General features: G+C 40.6%; 1 protein-coding gene across 4 annotated transcripts in view; it reads right to left on the bottom strand.

Annotated features, from left to right (window-relative positions):
- Window positions 1–1,368: 1,368 nt before the first annotated feature.
- The window catches only part of LOC133507156 (eukaryotic translation initiation factor 4B-like), a 31,771-nt gene continuing 12,643 nt past the window's right edge, over window positions 1,369–20,496 (bottom strand). For 2 of the 4 annotated variants that reach the window (XM_061831930.1, XM_061831929.1), the window contains exons 3-15: window positions 18,440–18,645; window positions 16,608–16,724; window positions 14,776–14,830; window positions 13,961–14,107; window positions 11,902–12,021; window positions 11,567–11,737; window positions 11,208–11,475; window positions 10,988–11,076; window positions 9,344–9,587; window positions 9,234–9,271; window positions 2,977–3,100; window positions 2,499–2,571; window positions 1,369–2,313 (exon numbers count right to left, since the gene is read on the bottom strand). In XM_061831930.1, the coding sequence (XP_061687914.1) occupies window positions 2,239–2,313; window positions 2,499–2,571; window positions 2,977–3,100; window positions 9,234–9,271; window positions 9,344–9,587; window positions 10,988–11,076; window positions 11,208–11,475; window positions 11,567–11,737; window positions 11,902–12,021; window positions 13,961–14,107; window positions 14,776–14,830; window positions 16,608–16,724; window positions 18,440–18,645 (1,727 nt within the window). In that variant the 3' untranslated portion in view covers window positions 1,369–2,238. The remainder of the gene's footprint in view (window positions 2,314–2,498; window positions 2,572–2,976; window positions 3,101–9,233; window positions 9,272–9,343; window positions 9,588–10,987; window positions 11,077–11,207; window positions 11,476–11,566; window positions 11,738–11,901; window positions 12,022–13,960; window positions 14,108–14,775; window positions 14,831–16,607; window positions 16,725–18,439; window positions 18,646–20,496) is intronic. The other 2 variants (XM_061831931.1, XM_061831932.1) reach the window with 2 other exon arrangements.

The raw sequence follows: 20,496 nt of genomic DNA, 5'->3' as shown, positions 1-20,496 counted from the left end.
TACTCACTTCATGTGTATCATGAGATCCATTCAACATGCCCAAATTTCACACCGATTTTGGGGATACATTGGGATGAGCTCTTTTAGCATCTACAATTTTTTTGGGTGGCTTTTCTTTCTTATTATTTTTTTTAAATGTAGTCTGCCTTGGCTGAAGACATTTTTTGGAAACATTTCTCAGTCTAATGTATTGATGCTCTTGGTTCGTTTTGCACCAGAACCTTAACTCTTTTTCGAGTGTGATAAAACCATAAGAAGTACATTGGAAGGGAGTATAGCGGTTCACATGGTTGAAAGAAAATTTTCACTTACTTGGTAATTTCTCACATGGAATAAAAGTCATTCATCAGAAGGAGGATACTCATTTTTGTAATAAAACCTATTTTTTTTCCAGGCAATTTTGGTAGTACAGTGGTACCTCTACTTAGGAAATTAATCCGTTCCGGAAGTAAATTCGTAACAGGAATTTTTCGTAAGTAGAAGCACATTTTACATGTAAATAGCGTAATGTATTCCAAACCCCCTGCCTGCCAAAAATAAGCATTCAAAATACATAAGGTAAATAAAAAAAAAATGCTCATTTACCTTTGCGTGATTTGGTGACATTGAGTGTTCAAGGGAAACAAAAAGCATTGTGGGTAAAGACTGAGGTACCTCCTAGCCAATGGGATGGCAGGAAGATGCTACGGTGATAGCCAATGGTAGAGCAGCCCTATCGCACCATACAAACTAAGATACAGGAAGTGCATTACGGGTTGATTGACGTCCTTCCTAGCCAATGGGATGCCAGGAAGATGCTACAGCGATAAGTCAATGGAAAATCAGGATTATGTAAAGGGTCCAGGATTGGGCTCAATTTTTGTGAGAGTGGGATTTCCTTTAAACACTCAATTGGGATTGGAGGAATGGGATCAATCTCTCTGGGAGCTGGGAGTCAAAATCCACTCCTCCCTCAGCCTGAATGTAGATATTCCCCTTAAAAAAAAAAAAAAAAAAAAGGCTAGGAATTGACTATATTCCTGTGTAGGATGTATTTGAGTGTGACGCTAACTTCATAGCACCTGTCAAAATAAAGGCACAAATTTAAGAAACACTGTGCATTTTAGTTTTTGAAGGTAATGGAGGGAAACCGAAGATATCTCAATCTCTAGTATTTTAACAATGGGAACTAAAGTAATTTCATTGGAGTTGATTTGAGCGTCTTTTTTTACAACATTTTTGAAAATCTGAACATCCCATCAGTCTGCCCATTTGATGTGCAACTGATGTAATGTTCAGATTCTAAACATTCAAAGGACTCTTCATTTGACAAGTATGAAGCCAAATAAAGCAAGGCACCCATTGATTTAAGAAATAAATTGTTGGGAAGAATGTGCTGTGTACTTAATGACACCCCTTTTATTGGAAGCGGGAAAAAAGGTAATGTCATGAAAACCTCCCACACTGCAGTCCTCACATGAATAAGAGAAGGATTTGCAGACAGCAGCGGAGGACGGGAAGACGCCAGAAAGGACAGCAGATGAGACTAATTGAAGCGATGATTTCATCAGGTGTAGAAAGAGAATAAATTCTGTACAATGATCGGGGGAGAACAATAATGGCACTTGATTGACTCAAGGTGAGTCGTGAGGTGGCTGTTATGTGTCAAAGTGTAAAAAGATTTTGCACAGTGGACACAACGTGGAAAATGTTCCATGGGTTAGCTTCAGAATCAAAGACAATACTGGAAGACAAGATTCGTGATTTAAGTTTAGAGAGAAGCGTTCAGGGATGACTTTCAAAATGACAAAATTGAAAAAAGGTGACTTTGTATGGAGGTACGCAAGTCATAATGTGAACAATTGATTCAGATTTAAAAGTCTTGTTACCATAGCTACCTCATACGGGATCAATCTACCACACCTTTGATCCACAAATGTACAAATTCTTTCCCCCCCAACGTTTCCCATTTATTTATTACAATTTTTCAAATTCATCCATCACTTTTTATAAGCTAAACACTCCCCACCCCACAATTAAAACAAGTCCAGTAGATGACTATTGTGTAGACCTTGAAGGAGTCCTCAGAGTGGGACAGAGGAGGGAGAGGGGAAGAGGGAAAGGAGATGAAGGGAAAGAACAGGTTTAAAGGTGGGAGAAAGGGGCGATTGTCCTCCTCAGGGCTACTTCCACATAAAGAGAATATAAGCTATGTGAAATTATTCTCTGTTCATTTGTTCCTCTTCTTCGTTGTCTTCTCTACTCCACATCCCCAGCGTCGTCGCCGTCTCCATCCATCAGCAAAGCAGCGTACTTACTGGCTGAGCTGAACTTCTGAAAAAGAAAACCAATCGGGCATTTTCAGCAAACTGTGCTTTTACAAATCATTCATCCATTATTTGGTGCCTGGTGGTGGTGGAGGACGGGACTAAAATGTGGAGGAGGAGCCCAAGTCCAGTGAGAAGCGCTTTTAGAAACTATGACAACTGCCAGAGCATTATGCCCAGTGATGGACTTACAGGGGTTGGGGTTTCGTCGTATTTCTTTGGCTCTGGCGGTGGTCTGGTGTCTCGGTCTCTTCTGTTATCCTTTCTATAGTCAGAATGAACCCGTGGGTTAACATTCATCAGCAGAATTCACAATACTTGCCATGAATACTGCAATATCAAACAGCTTAAACTCTACAGGAGCACCAACTATCCATTTGGATCATCTACAACCTGGTGTCAAGTCAGTCAAACTTTTTTTTGTTCTGGCTCATCCTACGTTGTTACTGTTGTGGCACTCCTATCAACTGGGGACTGTCAGCATTTTCAGGAACAAATGCATTCAAAAGTCCCGTAGCTTAAGAGGTGATGATGTTCACAACATTCAAAACAAAGGATGCATCATCAGTTGTATAGTTCAATGTGGGTCACTCTTTGCAGATGCCCCTGTGCTATCGCCCTGTCTTTATTTTTAACAACTTAAAGAGGTGCCAAGCTTTAGGTGGCTGACCTGTCTGCCTCCTTTCTTCGGTCTGTGTTGGAACCCTCTCCTCGCCCTGCTGCAGGCCCCGCAGGCCCACCTCGAGCCCGTGGGGGGTCTCGGTCCCGATGAACACCGTCAGCCTTGTTCTCATCTTAAAGGAGAAGCCAGACAGTTGAGAGAATGGTTGGACTTTAAACTGTCGACTAAACTTGTAACACACTGCAGCCGCAAAGGCCCATCATGACTGTCACAGATGGAGGGGTAATGAAAGACGGATCATCAAATAACAGTTGGAATGTTGGGTCCAAGTGTGTCCTATTTCTCCCCTCCATAAAGTTTTGCAACAAGAGTAACTAATTAGAGTTGCCCCACTATTCGAGGGGAATGGAACCTACCCCTACTGCAAATAATGAACATCCATGAGTACTCTACAGTCCCCCTAAAAAGGTAAAGAAAGTCATATGGATACCATAACATGGTGGCAAAGCACTGATTTGGTCTACATGAAACTCATCAAGTCACATCATCGTAATTATGTTGCACCAAGATGTAGCCAAAGCAATATGTTTGTTTTGGCCTGATGAAAAAAAAAAAACCAACAATCAGTGAATAGCACATCTCACAGAAAAAAAGTCGATAGGTGAATCCCCAATCGTTTAATATGCTGGGAAACACTGTAAGAGCGGGTCCATTCTGTTTTGGGGATTTTTTTTTTTTTTTTTAAACAAAAGGGCACAATCCAATGAGCAAGATTTCCCTCCAAATTTCCAACAAACTTTTCATTCATCAAAACTCTGTTTAAATTCCACCCACACTAGATTAGCTTTTGTCTAGAGACAAAATGTTCTAATATATAATATTCTGTAAGCAACACTACAATAACCTCCATCACAGGAACATTGTAATTTTTCATTTATTTATAAATTAACTCTATCCAACTAAATCTCACTACAGATCAACAGTCGATGAAGCACGTCATAAAAACAGAAACGCAAACAAATGTAAATTATATGATCTCTCACAAATTTTCTAAATTCACTTACGGACAAAGTCATGACCTGTCTAATTTCAATGCTAAGTTTATGTTTACAGTGAAAGACAGAATATGTAAAAATTGAGAAAATCACAAACAAACCAAAAAAAAAAAATTTTTTTTGACCCAATACCAGCAAAAAATTTTGGCTGTCACAAAGTTTTCTCACTAAGAAAGTACTAATCCAAACTCATTAGCTGAATGAAAGACACCGAGCTCAACTTGTTACCTGTATAGAGCTTCTGCACCTACGTTACCAAAGTCACATGACTGGCCATACTGCTGGGCAAGCAAAGCATTGCTCAATGCTAAGTCGGTTGGAGACCGGGTTCAAAAGTACGTCTTATAGCAAGACGCCCAGAGTTTTGTTTGATACCGTTAAACATTTAGAATGTAATAATAAACGAAAGTACATGGAAAAATGAGAGACACTTGGCATAGATGGCCCATATTTAATCCCGCAGTCGATGTTTTTGCCGATAAGAAATTGGACCGTTAACCCGCTTCCGCTTGTCTTGGACAACTGAATCTACATATGTATCTGGTGAGGAAGTCATCGAGATTTGCACGGAAGAGTTTGAAATCGTAAAAACGTCTGGACGCATACGAATACTTCGTTGCTGGATCTGTTCTCAACTGGGAAGCGGCTCGTGAACGCAGAAGTGTGTTCGGGTATGTCAACTTTTCATTAACTATGATTGGGTGGGAAAAAAAAGGACAAGCGAGTCGGCTCCTCCGTAGCGTCTCCCCAAAAGTATTTATAATGCCAAGTTGGCTCATATGAGAACAATGCGTTAAAAAAAATGTAAAACATGAGTCAAGCACCATTGCCTTCATGGTAGCGACAACCTTCCCAACATGGCCGCCACGTAGGCAATGATGATCAGCTAGGCTGGCTTATTGAGTATTAATACCTACGTCCGGGAACCCCAACAGAAGACGCGTGAGATCAAGACGTTTGATTGGTGAAAAGGACTTCAACGCCACTAGCTCTTAAAGAAGGGCGCAAGGATTTGGACCAAACAGCACACAATGCAGATCTGTCTTGTAGGCAAAATAGTAGAAATAAGCAATTTATCAATAAAACTAGTGAGCAACATTTAGCTCATTATTCTGCGAGGAAAGTACCGTTATTTCCCAACTGCAGAAGAGAAGGGAAGTGTTTTTTTCTGTCCCTGTCAACTCCTGTAACTTATTCAAAACAGGTCCTGAGTGCGTATTAGTCCACTGTGGAATAATATTCAAAAATTACATCTGTGTGCCTGTGTGGAGTGGATGTAGGTGGCAACGTTTAAGGAGTACTAAACAGCCTGTGATGAAAGCTACCCACCCCAGCCATGGCGAAATTTGCCAAAAGGAGACTGATTTATATGTATGAATTATAGAACATTCAAATTTGCAAAATCAGAAAGGGATCAAATATGCAGACAATTGGCAGATGCAACCCTATTATCCTGTCATACAGTACAGTGGAATCTTAAAGGATGCACAATTTATTCAGTAGTATTAGCTCACTACCAAGTTCTTCATTTAAAAACAAAGCAAATTAATTGTAACACAACATTTTTACATAATTGTAATACAGATAGAGAATCATTTCACAAATAAGTTAAATAAAACAAAACTGACAAGAATAAAAAGCAAAATATACATGTCGAATTTTATTCCATCTCTAAATAGCATCACTTTTGGGGTATTTGATCCTGATGGTTCCCATGCACATGTACTCATTTTTATTTTTGAGTTCATCCCTTTAATACAGTGAAGAAAAGTATTTTAACACCCTGCTATATTGCAAGTTCATCATGGAGGGGTCTGAAATTTTCATTGTAGATGCGTGTCCACTGTGAGAGAGAATCTAAAAAGAAAAATCCAGAAATCAATGTATGATTTTTTTAACAATTTATTTGTGTGTTAATGTATTTGAACACCTATCGCCTAGAAATCTGACACTCAAAGATCTGTTAGTCCGCCTTTAAAAGTCCACCTCCACTCCATGTATTATCCTGAATCAGATCCACCTGTGTGAGGTCGTTAGCGGCATAAAGACACCTGTCCACCCCATACAATCAGTAAGACTCAAACTTGTAACATGGCCAAGACCAAACAGCTGTCCAAAGACACCAGAGACAAAATTGTACAACTCCACACGGTTGGAAAGGGCTTTGGAGAAATTGTCAAGCAGCTTTGTGAAAAAAGGTCCCCTGTTGGAGCAATCATTAGAAAATGGAAAAAGGTAAACATGACGGTCAATCTCAATTGGAGTGGAGCCCCATGCAAAATATCACCTCGCGGGGTCTCAATTATCCTCAGAAAGGTGAGGAATCAGCCCAGTACTACACGACAGGACTTAGTCAATGACTTGAAAAGAGCTGGGACCACCGTTTCCAAGGTGACTGTAGGTAATGAACTAAGACGTCATGGTTTAAAATCATGCATGGCACGGAAGGTTCCCCTGCTTAAATCAGCACATGTCAAGGCCCGTCATAAGTTTGCCAATGACCATTTGGATGATACAGAGAAGTCATGGGAGAGAGGTTTGTGGTCAGATGAGGCCAAAATTTAACTTTTTGGTCATAATTCCACTAGCAGTGTTTGGAGGAAGACGAATGATGAGTTCCATCCCAAGAATCCCATCCCTACTGTGAAGCATGGGGGGTTCGCATCATGCTATAGGGGTATTTTTGGGAAAGGATGACTGCATTGTATTAAGGAGAGGATGACTGTGGCCATGTATGGTGAGATTTTGGGGAATAACTTTCCCTCAGTCAGAGCATTGAAGATGGGTCTTGGCGGGGTCTTTCAACATGACAATGACCCGAAGCACACAACTAGGAAAACCAAGGAGTGGCTTCGTAAAAAAAACATCAAGGTTCTGGCGTGGCCTAGCCAGTCTCCAGAACTAAACCCAATAGAAAATCTTTGGAGGGACCATAAACTCCATGTTTCTCAGCGACAGCCCAGAAACCTGTCTGATCTAGAGAAGATCTGTGTGGTGGAGTGGGCCAAAATCCCTCCTGCAGTGTGTGGAAACCCGGTTAACAACTACAGGAAACATTTGAGCTCTGTAATTGCAAACAAAGGCTACTCTATCAAATATTAACATTGGTTTTCTCAGGTGTGCAAATACTTATTTGCATCTGTATCACACAAATAAATCATTAAAAAAAAAAAAAAAAAAAATCATACATTGTGATGTCTGGATTTTTTTTTTTTTAGATCCCTCTCACAGTGGACTATTGGAAAATTTCAGACCCCTCCATGATTTCTAAGTGGAAGAACCTGCAATATAGCAGGGTGTTCAAATACTTATTTTCTCCATTGTATAATGGGAGGATATGCAGGGAGAATTTTTTTTTTTTTGCTGTTTTGAATAAAAACCAGTCCTATATTTGAATTGAAGAATTTTTTGATCTTATATACAAAAAAAAAAGTGACCAACATTCTTCATTTTGGTTTATTCTTCTTGTCAAACCTTTAAGATCCAATTCAGAGGAAATCTATTTTATTTGTCTATCATCCAAACAGCTAATTTTTCATAAAATATTGTAAAAATTCTCAACACAACAGAAAAGAAATAAATTAGCATCAAAGTGCACATTCTCTTTGTATTTCTATGCCTCCCATGTCTGTTTCAAACCGAGGCTCTGTTAAAGCTGCTTCCGTGTGACGTCACAACTAGAAAACCCCAGTACAGGAATGGCTTCTTATATAGACAATCATACACACGAGTCGGATCTGGAGAAGATATCCAGAAGTGAAGAAGCAGAATGAAGAGGTTTTTAAGGAATGTGTAAATCCAACCAGTTTCTTGTGCGTGCATAGAGATCACAAGGCTTTCCGAAGCAATGAGTTTTTATTGAACTCCAAGGACATGGAACAAACACAGTGAGCGGCTACACAGACTGCAGCAGCTAAATAACTACAACATAGATAAGGGACCCAACCCATAACACCTAGAAGAGGTGTAAGCCCTTACTCGGCATAATGACAAACAACCAATCTACAAAATGGTCCATGGAAGAGATAGGAACTGAAGAGGAAAATTTTTCTTGTTCTTCCCATGTTCGAAAAACACCCCATGGAGGTGTAATTCAACCATATGTGTTCGAATGTTCGGCGTGACGGTCTGAGCGTTGAATGCAACAAGGATGGGATTCGGCGACACCTGACGAAGTAAAGGTGGAACTTTGCATCCAAAACACAGACTGGTAGGTGCCTCAAGAAAATCTACATCTTGTTGATGAAATAATCTAATTCAAACACGTTTAAAACGTCTGATGCTGCTTGCACACAACAGTGAGTCATTTGTTGTTGTACTAGAGACAGAGTCGGCGTAAAACAAAAACCAAAACCTTTGATAAAGTTCTGCGTTTAAAGATTTAGCCCGTATTTTAAATAATGCACTGAACACTTGAGAGCACACACCGCCGTAGTCAAATTTCAGTGTCAACAGTACACTAACTTTATACAGTTTCCAAACTTTGTCACCGCCTAAACATCACATGGATACGGATATTAGCTGACATACATCTGTATAGCTATTGTACTTACATTTAAAACGAGGTGGATACTTGTCAATACTAAACAATTGAACAGTATGTACTTACTTGCTACCGGGTTTTCAAAGCAGTCTTCCATGAAATGCTTGGAACATATTACTGTCCACTTTGATTTGTAAGTCCAATGCGCCCACTTTGTCTTCACAAACCTGGCCTGTAACCTGCCTATGCGTTCATGTTTTGGCCATTCATGTAAGCTGACTCAGTCAGTGTTTGACGCAGAAGAGCCGTATGAAACACACTTCCTCATTATCGTTGCTAGCTCTTTCACTCTCTGGCTAAATGTTGTCGTGACATCACATTCCAGAGAGTACGAGAACTTGCCGATTCTAAGTGACATTTCGAACAAAATCTTGAGACTGACTTTGACGCTAATTCATTTAATTTCTGTTATGTTGAGAATTTTCTAAAATATTTTATGAAATTTTAGCTACATTTGTATGATAGACAACTAAAATACATTTCCTCTGGATTATACCTTTAAATAAAACTGCCCAAAAAAAAAATCTGATTTAGAAACAGCACAAATATCCTCATCAAACAAGATAAAGCATCTATGGACGTGGCACTTTCCTCAAGTAAAAGGCCGTTTTGTTTGTCAGTATATTTTTGCTAATCACAAGTCAAGCAGAGAACGCTGCCATTTGTTGAAATCCCCCAGTGTCCCCATTTTCAGCAGTGAGCCTTACCCTTTCCAGATGCTCTTTCATCTGCAGAATTTGAGGAGCTAATAACAGAAAACAATAATCAGGCAATATCATACACTAATATAACACAGTCATCAAAATATTACACTAACCTGAACTTGGGAGGGCCTGAACCAACAGGGGAAACAGGGGACCGCCCATCAGTTTCACCAGAGCTGATGGTGGCCGCACTTCTCTTGGCCCAAGCATTCTCCTTGGGGGGTGGTGCAGGCATCACTTTCAGGGGCTCCTTGGTGGGGGCAGACTGTGAGGAGGGGGCAGGGGGAGAGGACTCATCATCCCTCCCACTGAAAACCTCATTTTCCCCGGAACGCTCGCTGTCTCGACACCGTGACCCTGGCAGAAAAAAAAACAATGGGAAACTTAATTGTGTTGCCTTTTCTGGGTACAGTAATCCCTCTCTACTTTGAGCTTCACCAATTGCGACTTCAGTGCAACATGATTATTTTTTTCACTCCCCACCAAACAAAATCCAGATTGGCATACAGTACATACCATATTCCAGGAAGGCGCATTGACAGAAGGTGACATTGACTTATGAGGCCAAAAGGTTAGGGTTAGCTGCGCATCATTGAAGCCCCACCCAGCAACTCTCTCTCCCTCCCTCCACTCCCCTGTCCTTCCTAGCCACCATTTGTCTGCGTGATCACCTCTCTAGTTCACAATCCCGCCAAAACGGGGTGCTGATATTAAAGCTTCACTCGATGCATCCAAGCGGAAGAGGAAGATGCGAAATGAGAGGATAGTGAAATGGGAGCTCCATACGCTTTGTGGAAAACGGATTGCAGAAAAACGGCCGGTGACGACGAGGAAGAGGATCGGTGCAAAAGTCAAACTTTTGAATATGATCAAAGACGGCAGAAGTTACGCTTTAGTGGTGCCATTATGATGTGAATGAATCAGCAGTGCACTACATAAAGAATGTGGTAAACATCCTTAAAAACGCTTCAATAGCTTTTAATAAGGAAGCGAAATGTGTGATGATGAACCCCAAGCTGCAATGAGGCATTCACCCCCTCGAGGATGAGGCTTTTCGGCAAGAAAAGCTTGGTTTGAAACATTTCAAATGCATTACCCCCTCAGAAACGTGCAAAAATGTGGTACGACTTGTCGAGTTTAGCAATGTGTTGATGGGGTTATGTCCTTGTACAGGGTGTTGGACTATATGGATGATTTGTACATAAATTTGTTTTTTTTTTTCCGTTGTTTTGATTTTGATGCTCTTTTGGAATGTTTAATAGGCTTGAACAATTTGATGGAACAAAGAGGCATTACGTTGACTCGTGTTTGTTTTGTTTGCCACGGTTGCTTTGTTTATTGACTCACGCATGTTTTGTTTGTAACGTTTGCTTGGTTTATCACTTTTGCTGTGTTTGTTACATTTCGGACAGCTCTAAGGAAATAAAAAAAGGATTCTTGGACATGTGGAGAGAACGGGTTGGTGATGGTGAGAGAGACATCCCGCGTTCTCCTCACAAGCAAAAGTTCCTCTTGTCGGAGGAGGGGACCTTACAACGGCGAAAGGGAAATGACATCACAACTACGTGACAGAGGTGATGTCAAAACGATGTGTCGGTCACATTCTGCGCTCTACAGACACTCTTGGTATGTTGAAGCATTCAGAGTTCCTACCCCTGGAGCTCAGGGGTTAATACAATCAGTATCCAAGTTACAGCTTGGATTGGTTCCATGTCTTGAAGTCAAAGTGTATGGAAAATTACAAAGATAAATCTTACCTCTAGTAGAGCCACTTCCTGGCTGGGAGGACTCGCTTCCTGTACGAGATCTCTCAGTGTGACTTTCCTCATGTCGCCAGCTTGGATCTCTGGATATGAAAGATTTACTCAAATGTGTAATCATATATATCCATCTTAACCTAAAAATACAGCCTATTTTGCATTCATTTTTGCATGCCATAATTACACTTTTTTTTTTTAAGCAGGGTAAACCACACACTTGTCTCGTATCTTTCTGTCAGGGACTCGGCCCTTGTCTTCTTCCAGCTGCCTCTGCAACCTCTCTTCCTGCTTCTTCAGCCTTTCTTCTACCTCCCGTTCCTTGGCTGCTGTGTCAACTGGTTTGGCAGCACCAAAGATGGACGAGGCCCTGCTGCTTGAGGTCGGTGCAGTGCCTGGGGAGGATCCACCGCCGCCGGCACTGCTACCTTCTTCGTCCTTGGGGACGCTACGGGGCTTTAGATTTAACTTGGGCCTCTGCTGTGGAGCTGGAGGGGTGACATGTCAGGTTTATGTAAACGGGTAAAGATCAATTCCTAAAAATGTGAATGACTGCCAAATTCCGAGTGCTGCACTCACCTCTTTCCTCACGCCTCTCATCCCGTCTTTCATATCTATCTTCACTATAACGATCCCTATCCCCAAAACGATCCCGATCGCCGTAACGGTCGCTGCTACCTCGACCATCATCATAATCTCGGCGGAAGCTACTGCCAAAGGCTCGCCGACCTCCACCACGAGAATCATATCCTAGAAAGCAGAGAGTAAAACAAGAATATAAGGTTAAAATAAATGATTATGAATGAAATTTTAATAAACTGAAGGTTGAGCAGGTTTAATCACAGTTAAAGATACTAGATATCTGTTCAAAGTATCAAAGTAAATCCATCCCATCTTCAAACCATTGTACTCACCTCTATCATAATCTCGGCGGTCTCTGTCATCATAGCGATCCCGGTAGCGGTCTCTTCCACTGTCATAGTCCCGGCGTGGACCATCTCGGAAGCGATCTGACTCATAGCGATCCCGTGATCCTGAAGATATTTTGGATAGATTTAGTTAGATACCTAAAACGTGTTTCATTTATGGCTTTAAATGTGGAACCAAGCAGGCCAAGAAAGAGACTGAATTTGTTAAGCCAAAATGTTTAAAAAATATTGGCAAGTATGGAAATTAGACTTCAAAGTAATCAAGACTTGAGACATTCTTTCCACAGTTGTAGCTGTGCGGTGCCTCCCCAGAACTTTCAGCTATCAATCAAATAAGTCCCTTTTCTTATGGCTCCTAAGTTGGAAGAGGAGAATTCCAAGTGAACCACATTGCTGTGGCTCTAATGGGCTGCAGACATATACTGTGGGTGGATATGTGTTTGTGTGTATGTGAACATTCATTCATTCATTCCTGAGCAGCTTACCCTCACAAGGGTTGGAGTAGTGCTGGAGCCCATCGAACCCTGAACTCGTTGCCAGCCAATCGCAGGACAAAGAGACAGACAACCACACACACACACACACACATCTATGGAAAATTTAGAGCTTCCAATCAATGCATGTTTTTGGGACGCGTGAGGAAACTGCAGTGCCCAGAGAAAACCCACACAGGCATGGGGAGAACATGCAAACTCCACACAGGCAGGGCTGGGATTTGAACCCCAGTCCTCACAACTGTGAGGCCGATGCTTTAATCAGTTGCTCCACCCTTCCACCAAAAATTTAAACTATCACACCACCGTGTGTATTTTTCACGCTCGCTCTGCATGGGCAGCTTAGGCCAACCAAACACATTTCAAGCTTTGCATTGATCAATAGCCAGTGACAATCTGACGGAAGGGTAGACCAGCCACACAAACCATACGCCCGCAAAGTCCCCCAAAAAAGAAAAGTGCAGTAAGTCCGGTGCAGTATCTGCTTCGGCAAAAACAAGTCATCTTCAGTTATTTGGAGGTATTTGGGCTTTAGAAAAGAGGATTTAAAGAAATGTGAGGTTTTGGGCAGGACTTGAAGAAAATTGCTGCAACGCAAAGTAGAACAACTACCATGTTTCACCATTTGAAACATCACCGCATACTTTAATGAGAGGAAATGTGATGCACAGAAACAAAAAAAAAGATAAAGTTTGATCGCTGATGGATTCAGCAGTGCTACACCATATGAGTCAATGTCCACGAGCCACAAACACATTACAGATAGTATAGTTTACTACATAGAAAATGACATGAAACCCGTGTACAGTCACAAAGGTGTGCTTTCAGAAAATAGTTCCCACGCTGGACAAACGTAACAAAAATACCATCCCGATCACATTTTAATTGAGTGGTGACTCCAAAACTTTACAATGAACGTAAAATGAATGTTTAATCCAAGTTCCGTTGAATTGAATATTTTGCCAAAACCACGGACTTGTGGTCGAGGCGAACAACTGAACCGTAATTCCGACTATCTGTACATTTTATAAATATGAACTCAAGATCCGATCTTGACAGACATTCTTTTTCCCTAACGACTCTCAGTAAATTCTAATTTAAAAACTTTAGGTTTACCGGTTTTAATAGTCACTTCGTCAGCACATATATTGCCCCGGTCTCACTCTTACCTTTTCTGCTCGAGTGCCCACTTGCGGCCGTCAGAAAAAAATGCACAAATTAGCCGCATGACTGCAAAAACCGCAGGGTTGAAAGAGTGGAAAAAAAAGTCACGATTTACAGGCTGAAAATTACGGTAAATTACCCCCCCCCCCCCCCCCAGTAACTTCAGACTTGATTATGACTTGAGACTTGCTCATCGCTTACAGTTACTTACTCCCTTCTCTGGATAGTAGTTCAAACAATGTTGTTTTGCTGATGAAAAAAAAATTGACCACCTTTTTTAAAGACCACAAAAACTACAAACAAAAAAATAAAATACATTCCATTAAGCTTCTACTAGAACCAGTGCAATAAAACAATTCTAAATCAAAACATAAAATGTGACTTACTCTCTCCAAAGGCATCGTCTCTCCTGGGAGGCGCATCATCAATGTCTCCGCTGGGCCGAGCCCTCCAATCACTGTCTGTCTTGTCAGGGCCCATGTCTGCCATTCTCCCACCACGGTCTCGACCTCCCATCATTCCACTGTCTCTCTCTAAAGTAGAAAGACACCAGTATGGTAGATATTGTCAACAGGTTTAGATTGATAAAGCCAAAAAAAAAAAAAAAAAAAAAGCTGTGGTTCCGATTTCCTACATTTCAGAACAAGGGTCTGTATGTGTTTTTTTTTTTTTTTTTTTTTTTTAAAACAAAATACTTTTACCTGGTCTCCAGCACATGGTGCCGGCATTTTCTTGACAGTTCTCATTGATTCAGGCTCTCCCATGCACAACGAAATCAAAATTTATGAATGCTTGGTCGAACAAACATGAAAAAATGTCAAAAATCAGACATGGCAAAACATGAAAACGTAACTTGACTTGATATGGCTCAGTCACACTATGACGAGACGAGGCAGTTATGCAAGCGGACGCTCGTGAACACAATTGCATAGACACACAATGAGCCGGCAACAAGTGGCATGAAAAACAAGGCTAAAATACACAACGACACCGCTACGCACAATAAAGTGCCACACAGCCACGCTGCCGGGCCTGCTGTCAAACATCCGACTCGCACACGCCTGGCTGTGTAGAACCACGCCCCTGACATATTCTATGGTGTAAAAATTGTTAGGGCCGGTTGGGAAATCAGAACCACAAGCTTTGTTTTTTTATTGCTTAGACAATGTCACAGTACAACCCTATAAAAACTGATTCTTACCTTTATCATTCGACTGCCCTGCTATATCCACACGGATCCTTCGGTTTCCCAGGTTCTGGAGGTATAAACCGATTGGCAGGAACAAATTAAAAAACTTTTGTTGCCAAGTGTCACATCTATTACAGGAGTTGAACTAATTAGTCGACTAATCATCACGCATACTTTGCCATCGCGCAATTATGGTTATAGCTTGGAATCAAATAATCACGACTAATGTGTTTTGAACATGGATGATTCGCTGAAAAACTAAACGCTATTTAAGAATCTGTAAATTCTCACTACCAAATTCCCTGACAGTGTACTGTCATTTGCTTACTCCATGACATGTAGGCAACCCATGGTCGATTAAAAACCTTTTTATTGTCAGGGTGAAGGCTTAATGTGTCAAAGAAAGCGTGTCCTCCTGTCTTAACTCATTTGCAGACAGTGATTCCTATATGTTTTGCCACCCCCCCCCCCCCCCCCCGCATTCAGGGACTGTCAAAAAAAAATGTCTGATTTAATCAACCTTCTGCAACGACATTCACGAGAATTCTCATGATGATTACAACATCGACTTATCATTCGATAAACGCGACAAAGATATTTTGGGGATGGGGTGGAATAGTCACTTATATGGTGGGCGACTGTGCAATTCACACACTGAACCAATAGGCAGGAAGGCTGTGTCATTTGCCGCTAAGGGGCTCATGGCACACTCTTGCCAGTGTTGGGTCCATCCAGCATTCCACAAACTTGCTCCATGTGCAGCACGTAGACTCACAGAAAAGAGAGACATGAGTAAAACTTGACTCTTTGTTGTATCCGCTAGCCTCGCTGCAATCTAAAGAGCTTGCCTGTGAGCTAGGGAGTTAAGGAACTAGAAAGCTCACTGCACCACAGCAAAGTCGTTTAAAACATCAGTGAATTGTTGTGTGTGTTACTGCCCAATCAACACAAATTAGAACTTTAAATGTTTACGCATAACCTCTGTGGCCATGTTATTCAACCAGTAGTTGCCTACAGCGAACAATGTATATTTGGTTGACAGGTGAAGAGCTCCTCTTCAGTGGAACAACCAGAATCCCTGGCTTTATATGGTATTATGTAATTTTGATTTAAATTATTACAAAAAAGACCTCTGGTCAACTATTTAAAAGTTGAGAACGGAAGATGAATAAATGAATGATTGAGATATTTATCATCTGGAGCCTTTTCATTTGATTTGGACTTTTAAATCATCATCAAAGTTGAAGACTCCAATTGAATCTGGTTAGTATTACAGTTCTTCATTCTTTATTTCAGACCCAGGGGGGATCCATATAACAGTGATAAGGGAAAAAAAAATTATCATTTGAAAGTGGAAAAAAAATAAGAGGGGGCTTATCATTCATGATTTCAGTGGCATTAAAAAAAATTATCATGATGGTTTCCAGGAAAACATATTGGAAAAATGAGCTTGACTGGCCTACCTGGAATACAACTGAAGGTTTACTAAAATACATTCCCTCTACTATTATTTTATTTTAACTTTGGACTATTATCATACTGCACCAAGGACCAATCTGTTGTATTCCATAAACTGTTGTTAGTGGTGTATAAATTATGACAGTACCAGAACTGTATCAGAATATGAGTGGATGAACATGTACGAGGTGTTGGGTGTCCTCAGCAAAGCAGCCAGTGTGTGATTGAGGAAGGAAGAAAGTTTGAGTGTTTTTTTTTTTTTTTTAATTGTTGGACAAGTTGAGAAAAATTAATCGACCTTGACACAACTCTCATCATCTTAGTTTTTTAACCCCGAGTGCATTGAACTTCACTTAAAAATTCTACTACATGGTGTGTTGCCTCACCTCCTCATTGAGACTTAAGGCTCTCAGGAGAGAATCCACATCATCAAACTCTGCATAGCCGAAGCCCTTCAACCTCTCATGGTTGCTGGGTTCACGAGGCAGACGAACTGCACTGATCTGGAAACAAACATTACACACTCATGCAGCAATAACTGGAGGTAGCATTGGGACAAAATAGATAGGCACGCTCACAAAAATCCCATGGAACAATTTTAAACTCCAAGTTGAAGTATCACCAGCTGAAATGTCCAATTATTAATAGACTTTACAGAGATTTGATCGTTGAGATTGGCTAATAATAAGCATTTTATGCTTTAATGTTATAATTCCGTGATCTGATCAATGACTTAATTGATCGGCTCCTCCAAAGACATTTTCTATGCGTTGCCATGGTGCCTAGTAAATTTGAAGACAAAGGACTTTTATTAGCCTTCTTGTGTATTTTAATATAGAACTGTAAATATCTGATGGCCAATACGTTTTTTTAAAAAAAAAAAAAAAAAAAAAGAAGAAGAGGAGGTATGGGTGAGACCAGACTGCTGAGAGAGATACCACGTAATACCCAGATCAGATGACAAGACAAATTTGCTCTATCATGATTGCATTATAGCAGACTACGAAAATAAAATCTTGTATATCAATATCACCGCATTCCATTTTTTATGACCACTCAAATGTGACTGGATAGACTTGTTACTGTGGGGATGATGGCACGAGTAAATCGCGGCAACTGTATTATTGTATTGTATTGTATTATGAAGAAAATTGGAGGGTGGGGGTTGAGACGACGACACGTTGGTGGTCACCAGTACTCAGGACAGGAGAGGAAGGCGGTGGTTTTAAACGTGCTGATTGGCCCCAAAATAGTTCTGGGGCAACCATTACTAATCATGAAAAACTTTCATCATTAACCCATTCATGAGCAGGGTGGCAATTTTTTGCCTTATTGAGATAAAAGGTCTAACAGGCCACAATCAAGGAAATAACACTTCTTTTTCGTTTATGGTTAAATTATATAAATTTCCTAATTTATAATCTCATCCCAAAAACCTAACTGCTAAATTTGACCAATGAGTTATCCACTCCTGATACCAAATTATAGCTTCAGATTAAAACACTTAAATATTTTGATATACTGAAGGATATAATGCGTGAAAATCATGATGTCCCAAAAACGCTGCCCACGAATGGGTTAAGTTAGGGGTATTTCACGTCCAATGGAAAAAATTATTTTGAACAAGGGGGGCACGCCCCCAAAAATTTGGGAACTGCTGGTGTAAGGTTTGCTTTGAGGTATGTTCTTTTAACACTACGGCCCCCAAGCAAGCAACAAAGGGTTACGTAGCCTAGCATGCTAGCGCAAGTGGTTTCAGGCATAAGTCTGGCGTTCTGTTGAATCATGCTAAAAAATTTTGGTGTGGATGAAGTAATGTAATTGTAATATAATTAATAACAGTAAGTTAGCACCCATTACTTCTATCACGTTGTAGTGTTGGTTGGACCTGAGAAGATTAGAATACATGATCTGACCAGAGCAGTGATTTCCAAGCTTTATGGAGCCAATGCACATACGTTACAAATGAAAAATCTCACATTTGTTCATAGATTAAAGAACATTGCATGTATTGGTGATTGTTTGTATTCATTTATTTTAATTATATTTTGAGTAATTAAATACACAAGTATACACAGTATATGTTAACAGGTCATTTAAATAGACCCATTGCTTTATCTTGTGATTGGATTGGTGATCATTTTTTTTATTTTTTTTTTTGTTTTTTGCTCATCTGTCCCTAAAATCCAGATAGTGTAAAGCCCAATTATTTACTTACTGCCAAGCCGCGGAAGAAGTCTTTGATTGATTCTTCAGTGACATCATAGGGCAGATTGCCGAGAAAGGCAGTGTATGGCGGACTGCGGGGCAGTCGTGACCGGTCAATATTTGGCTCACGAGCTGAACGGGGTGCAGTGGGCAGGATGGACCGGTCAATGGCTGGGCCACGGAAAGAATCCTCATCTGTATGCCACGAAGTTGACACTGAAATGTTGAACAGGGAAAATGTAAATCACTTGACTGTTAAAACCCTTTTTGAATAACATACTGGCATTGCAGGAAAAAGCTACTAATATGACCTACCATTTGTATTTTTGAAGAAGTCTAGGTGAGCATCATGTTATATAATATTCATTTATCTCAAATGAATCTGAGAAATAGCAGAAAAAAAACATTTGGAAAAAGACAGGTGGATGTACCTGTCCCCCCGCCCCCATCGAAATGTATTTGCAATTTATTTTTTTTTTATTAATAAATCAAGTGACATGCTAACCCATAAACCCAGTCATGGATGTGTGGAATACAGGTGATAGCAACAATAAAGCAGCTGAAATGAGTATTTAATGTCACCAATTTTTTTTAACTAAATATATTTCTAAAGGTGTTAGTGGCCTGTAAATTTCAGCAATGTTGAGAATAAACCAAATCCATACATATAAAGAAAACTGAAAAAAAAACCAAGTCAGAAGATGTGTGTAATAATATGAAATGACGGAGGGAAAGTACTGAACACACAAACTGACAAGTTCAAGATATCTCCTGTTTGGAGAAATTAGTCGGAAGGATTGTTCTGGTGTGATTTTGGCCCATTGCTCCACACAAGCAGAGTTCAATCTTAAGGGATCCATGCGCTTCTTTTCTAGAACTTTAGTTTAAATTCTTTCCTTCGATCGTTTGGACATGTTCAGAGGTGAGAGTGAGTATATTGGTAGAAGGATGCCGAGGATGGAGCTGCCAGGCAAAATAGTGAGAGGAAGACCAAAGAGAAGGTTGATGGATGTTGTGAGGAAAGACATGATGGCAGTCGGGGTTAGAGGGGAAGATGCAGGAGATAGGCTACTATGGAAAAAGATGACACGCTGTGGTGACCCCTAACGGGACAAGCCGAAAGAAAAAGAAGTACTTTAAAGTCTTTCCATAGATTTTCAATTGTATTCATGTATGGTGATTGGCTGGGCCATTTTAGCAACTTTATTTTTTTTTTTCTTTGAAACCAATAGCGTTTTCTTGGCCGTACGTGTTGGATCATAAGCCTGGTGACATGTCCACCCCCCATTTAATATTTATTGCTCTTGTAGACGGCAGCAAATTTTTGTCAAATATCTCTTGGTACATTTGCCCATTCATCTTTTCTTAAAAATGTGAAGCGTACCAGTACCACTGGCTGAAAAACAACACAAAAATCATAATTTCCCCACCTCCAAACTTGACTGTTGGTATGGTGTTTTGAGGGTGATGTGCAAGTGCCATTTCACCTCCACATTCTCAAAAATCGGAAAGGGCAAAACATGAAAACGTAACTTGACTTGATATGGCTCAGTAACGGTATGACATGGAACAAGGCAGTTCCACTTGCTGACGCTCATGAACACATGCATATATGTACACAACGATGTGGGAAGAAGTGGCATGAAAACCAAGGCTTAAATGTACATTATCAGCGCGCAGGAGAAAGTGGCACATGGCCACAACGCCGCAGCTGCTGTCAAACACCCAAGATAACTGTGCTTCCGCGTATGCGCACGTGTGGCGTCCCTCACATATTTAATACGTGGTGTAAAAAAGTTAGGGCCGGCGGGAATTTTTAGGCTTGTCAGAACATCTGGACCAAAAGTGTTTAACGCCTTATTAAAAAACAAAATAAAATGAAAAAAAAATTCCCAGCCGAGGCATAGAGGGGGGCCGGTTTGGTGGCCTCAGTATTGAATCTCTGCTTTTTGCAGATGATGTGGTTCTGTTGGCTTTCATTGAGCAGTGATTTCCAACTTTCACTGGAGCAATCCGCAGCAGAGTCTGAAGTTGTTGGGATGAGAATGAGCACCTCTAAATCTGAGA

The sequence above is a fragment of the Syngnathoides biaculeatus genome, chromosome 10 (genome assembly GCF_019802595.1).
Source record: "Syngnathoides biaculeatus isolate LvHL_M chromosome 10, ASM1980259v1, whole genome shotgun sequence".
NCBI classification, from domain to species: Eukaryota; Metazoa; Chordata; class Actinopteri; order Syngnathiformes; family Syngnathidae; genus Syngnathoides; species Syngnathoides biaculeatus.
The sequence above is the reverse complement of the archived record's forward strand: the minus strand, read 5'-3'. Positions and strand labels throughout refer to the sequence as shown.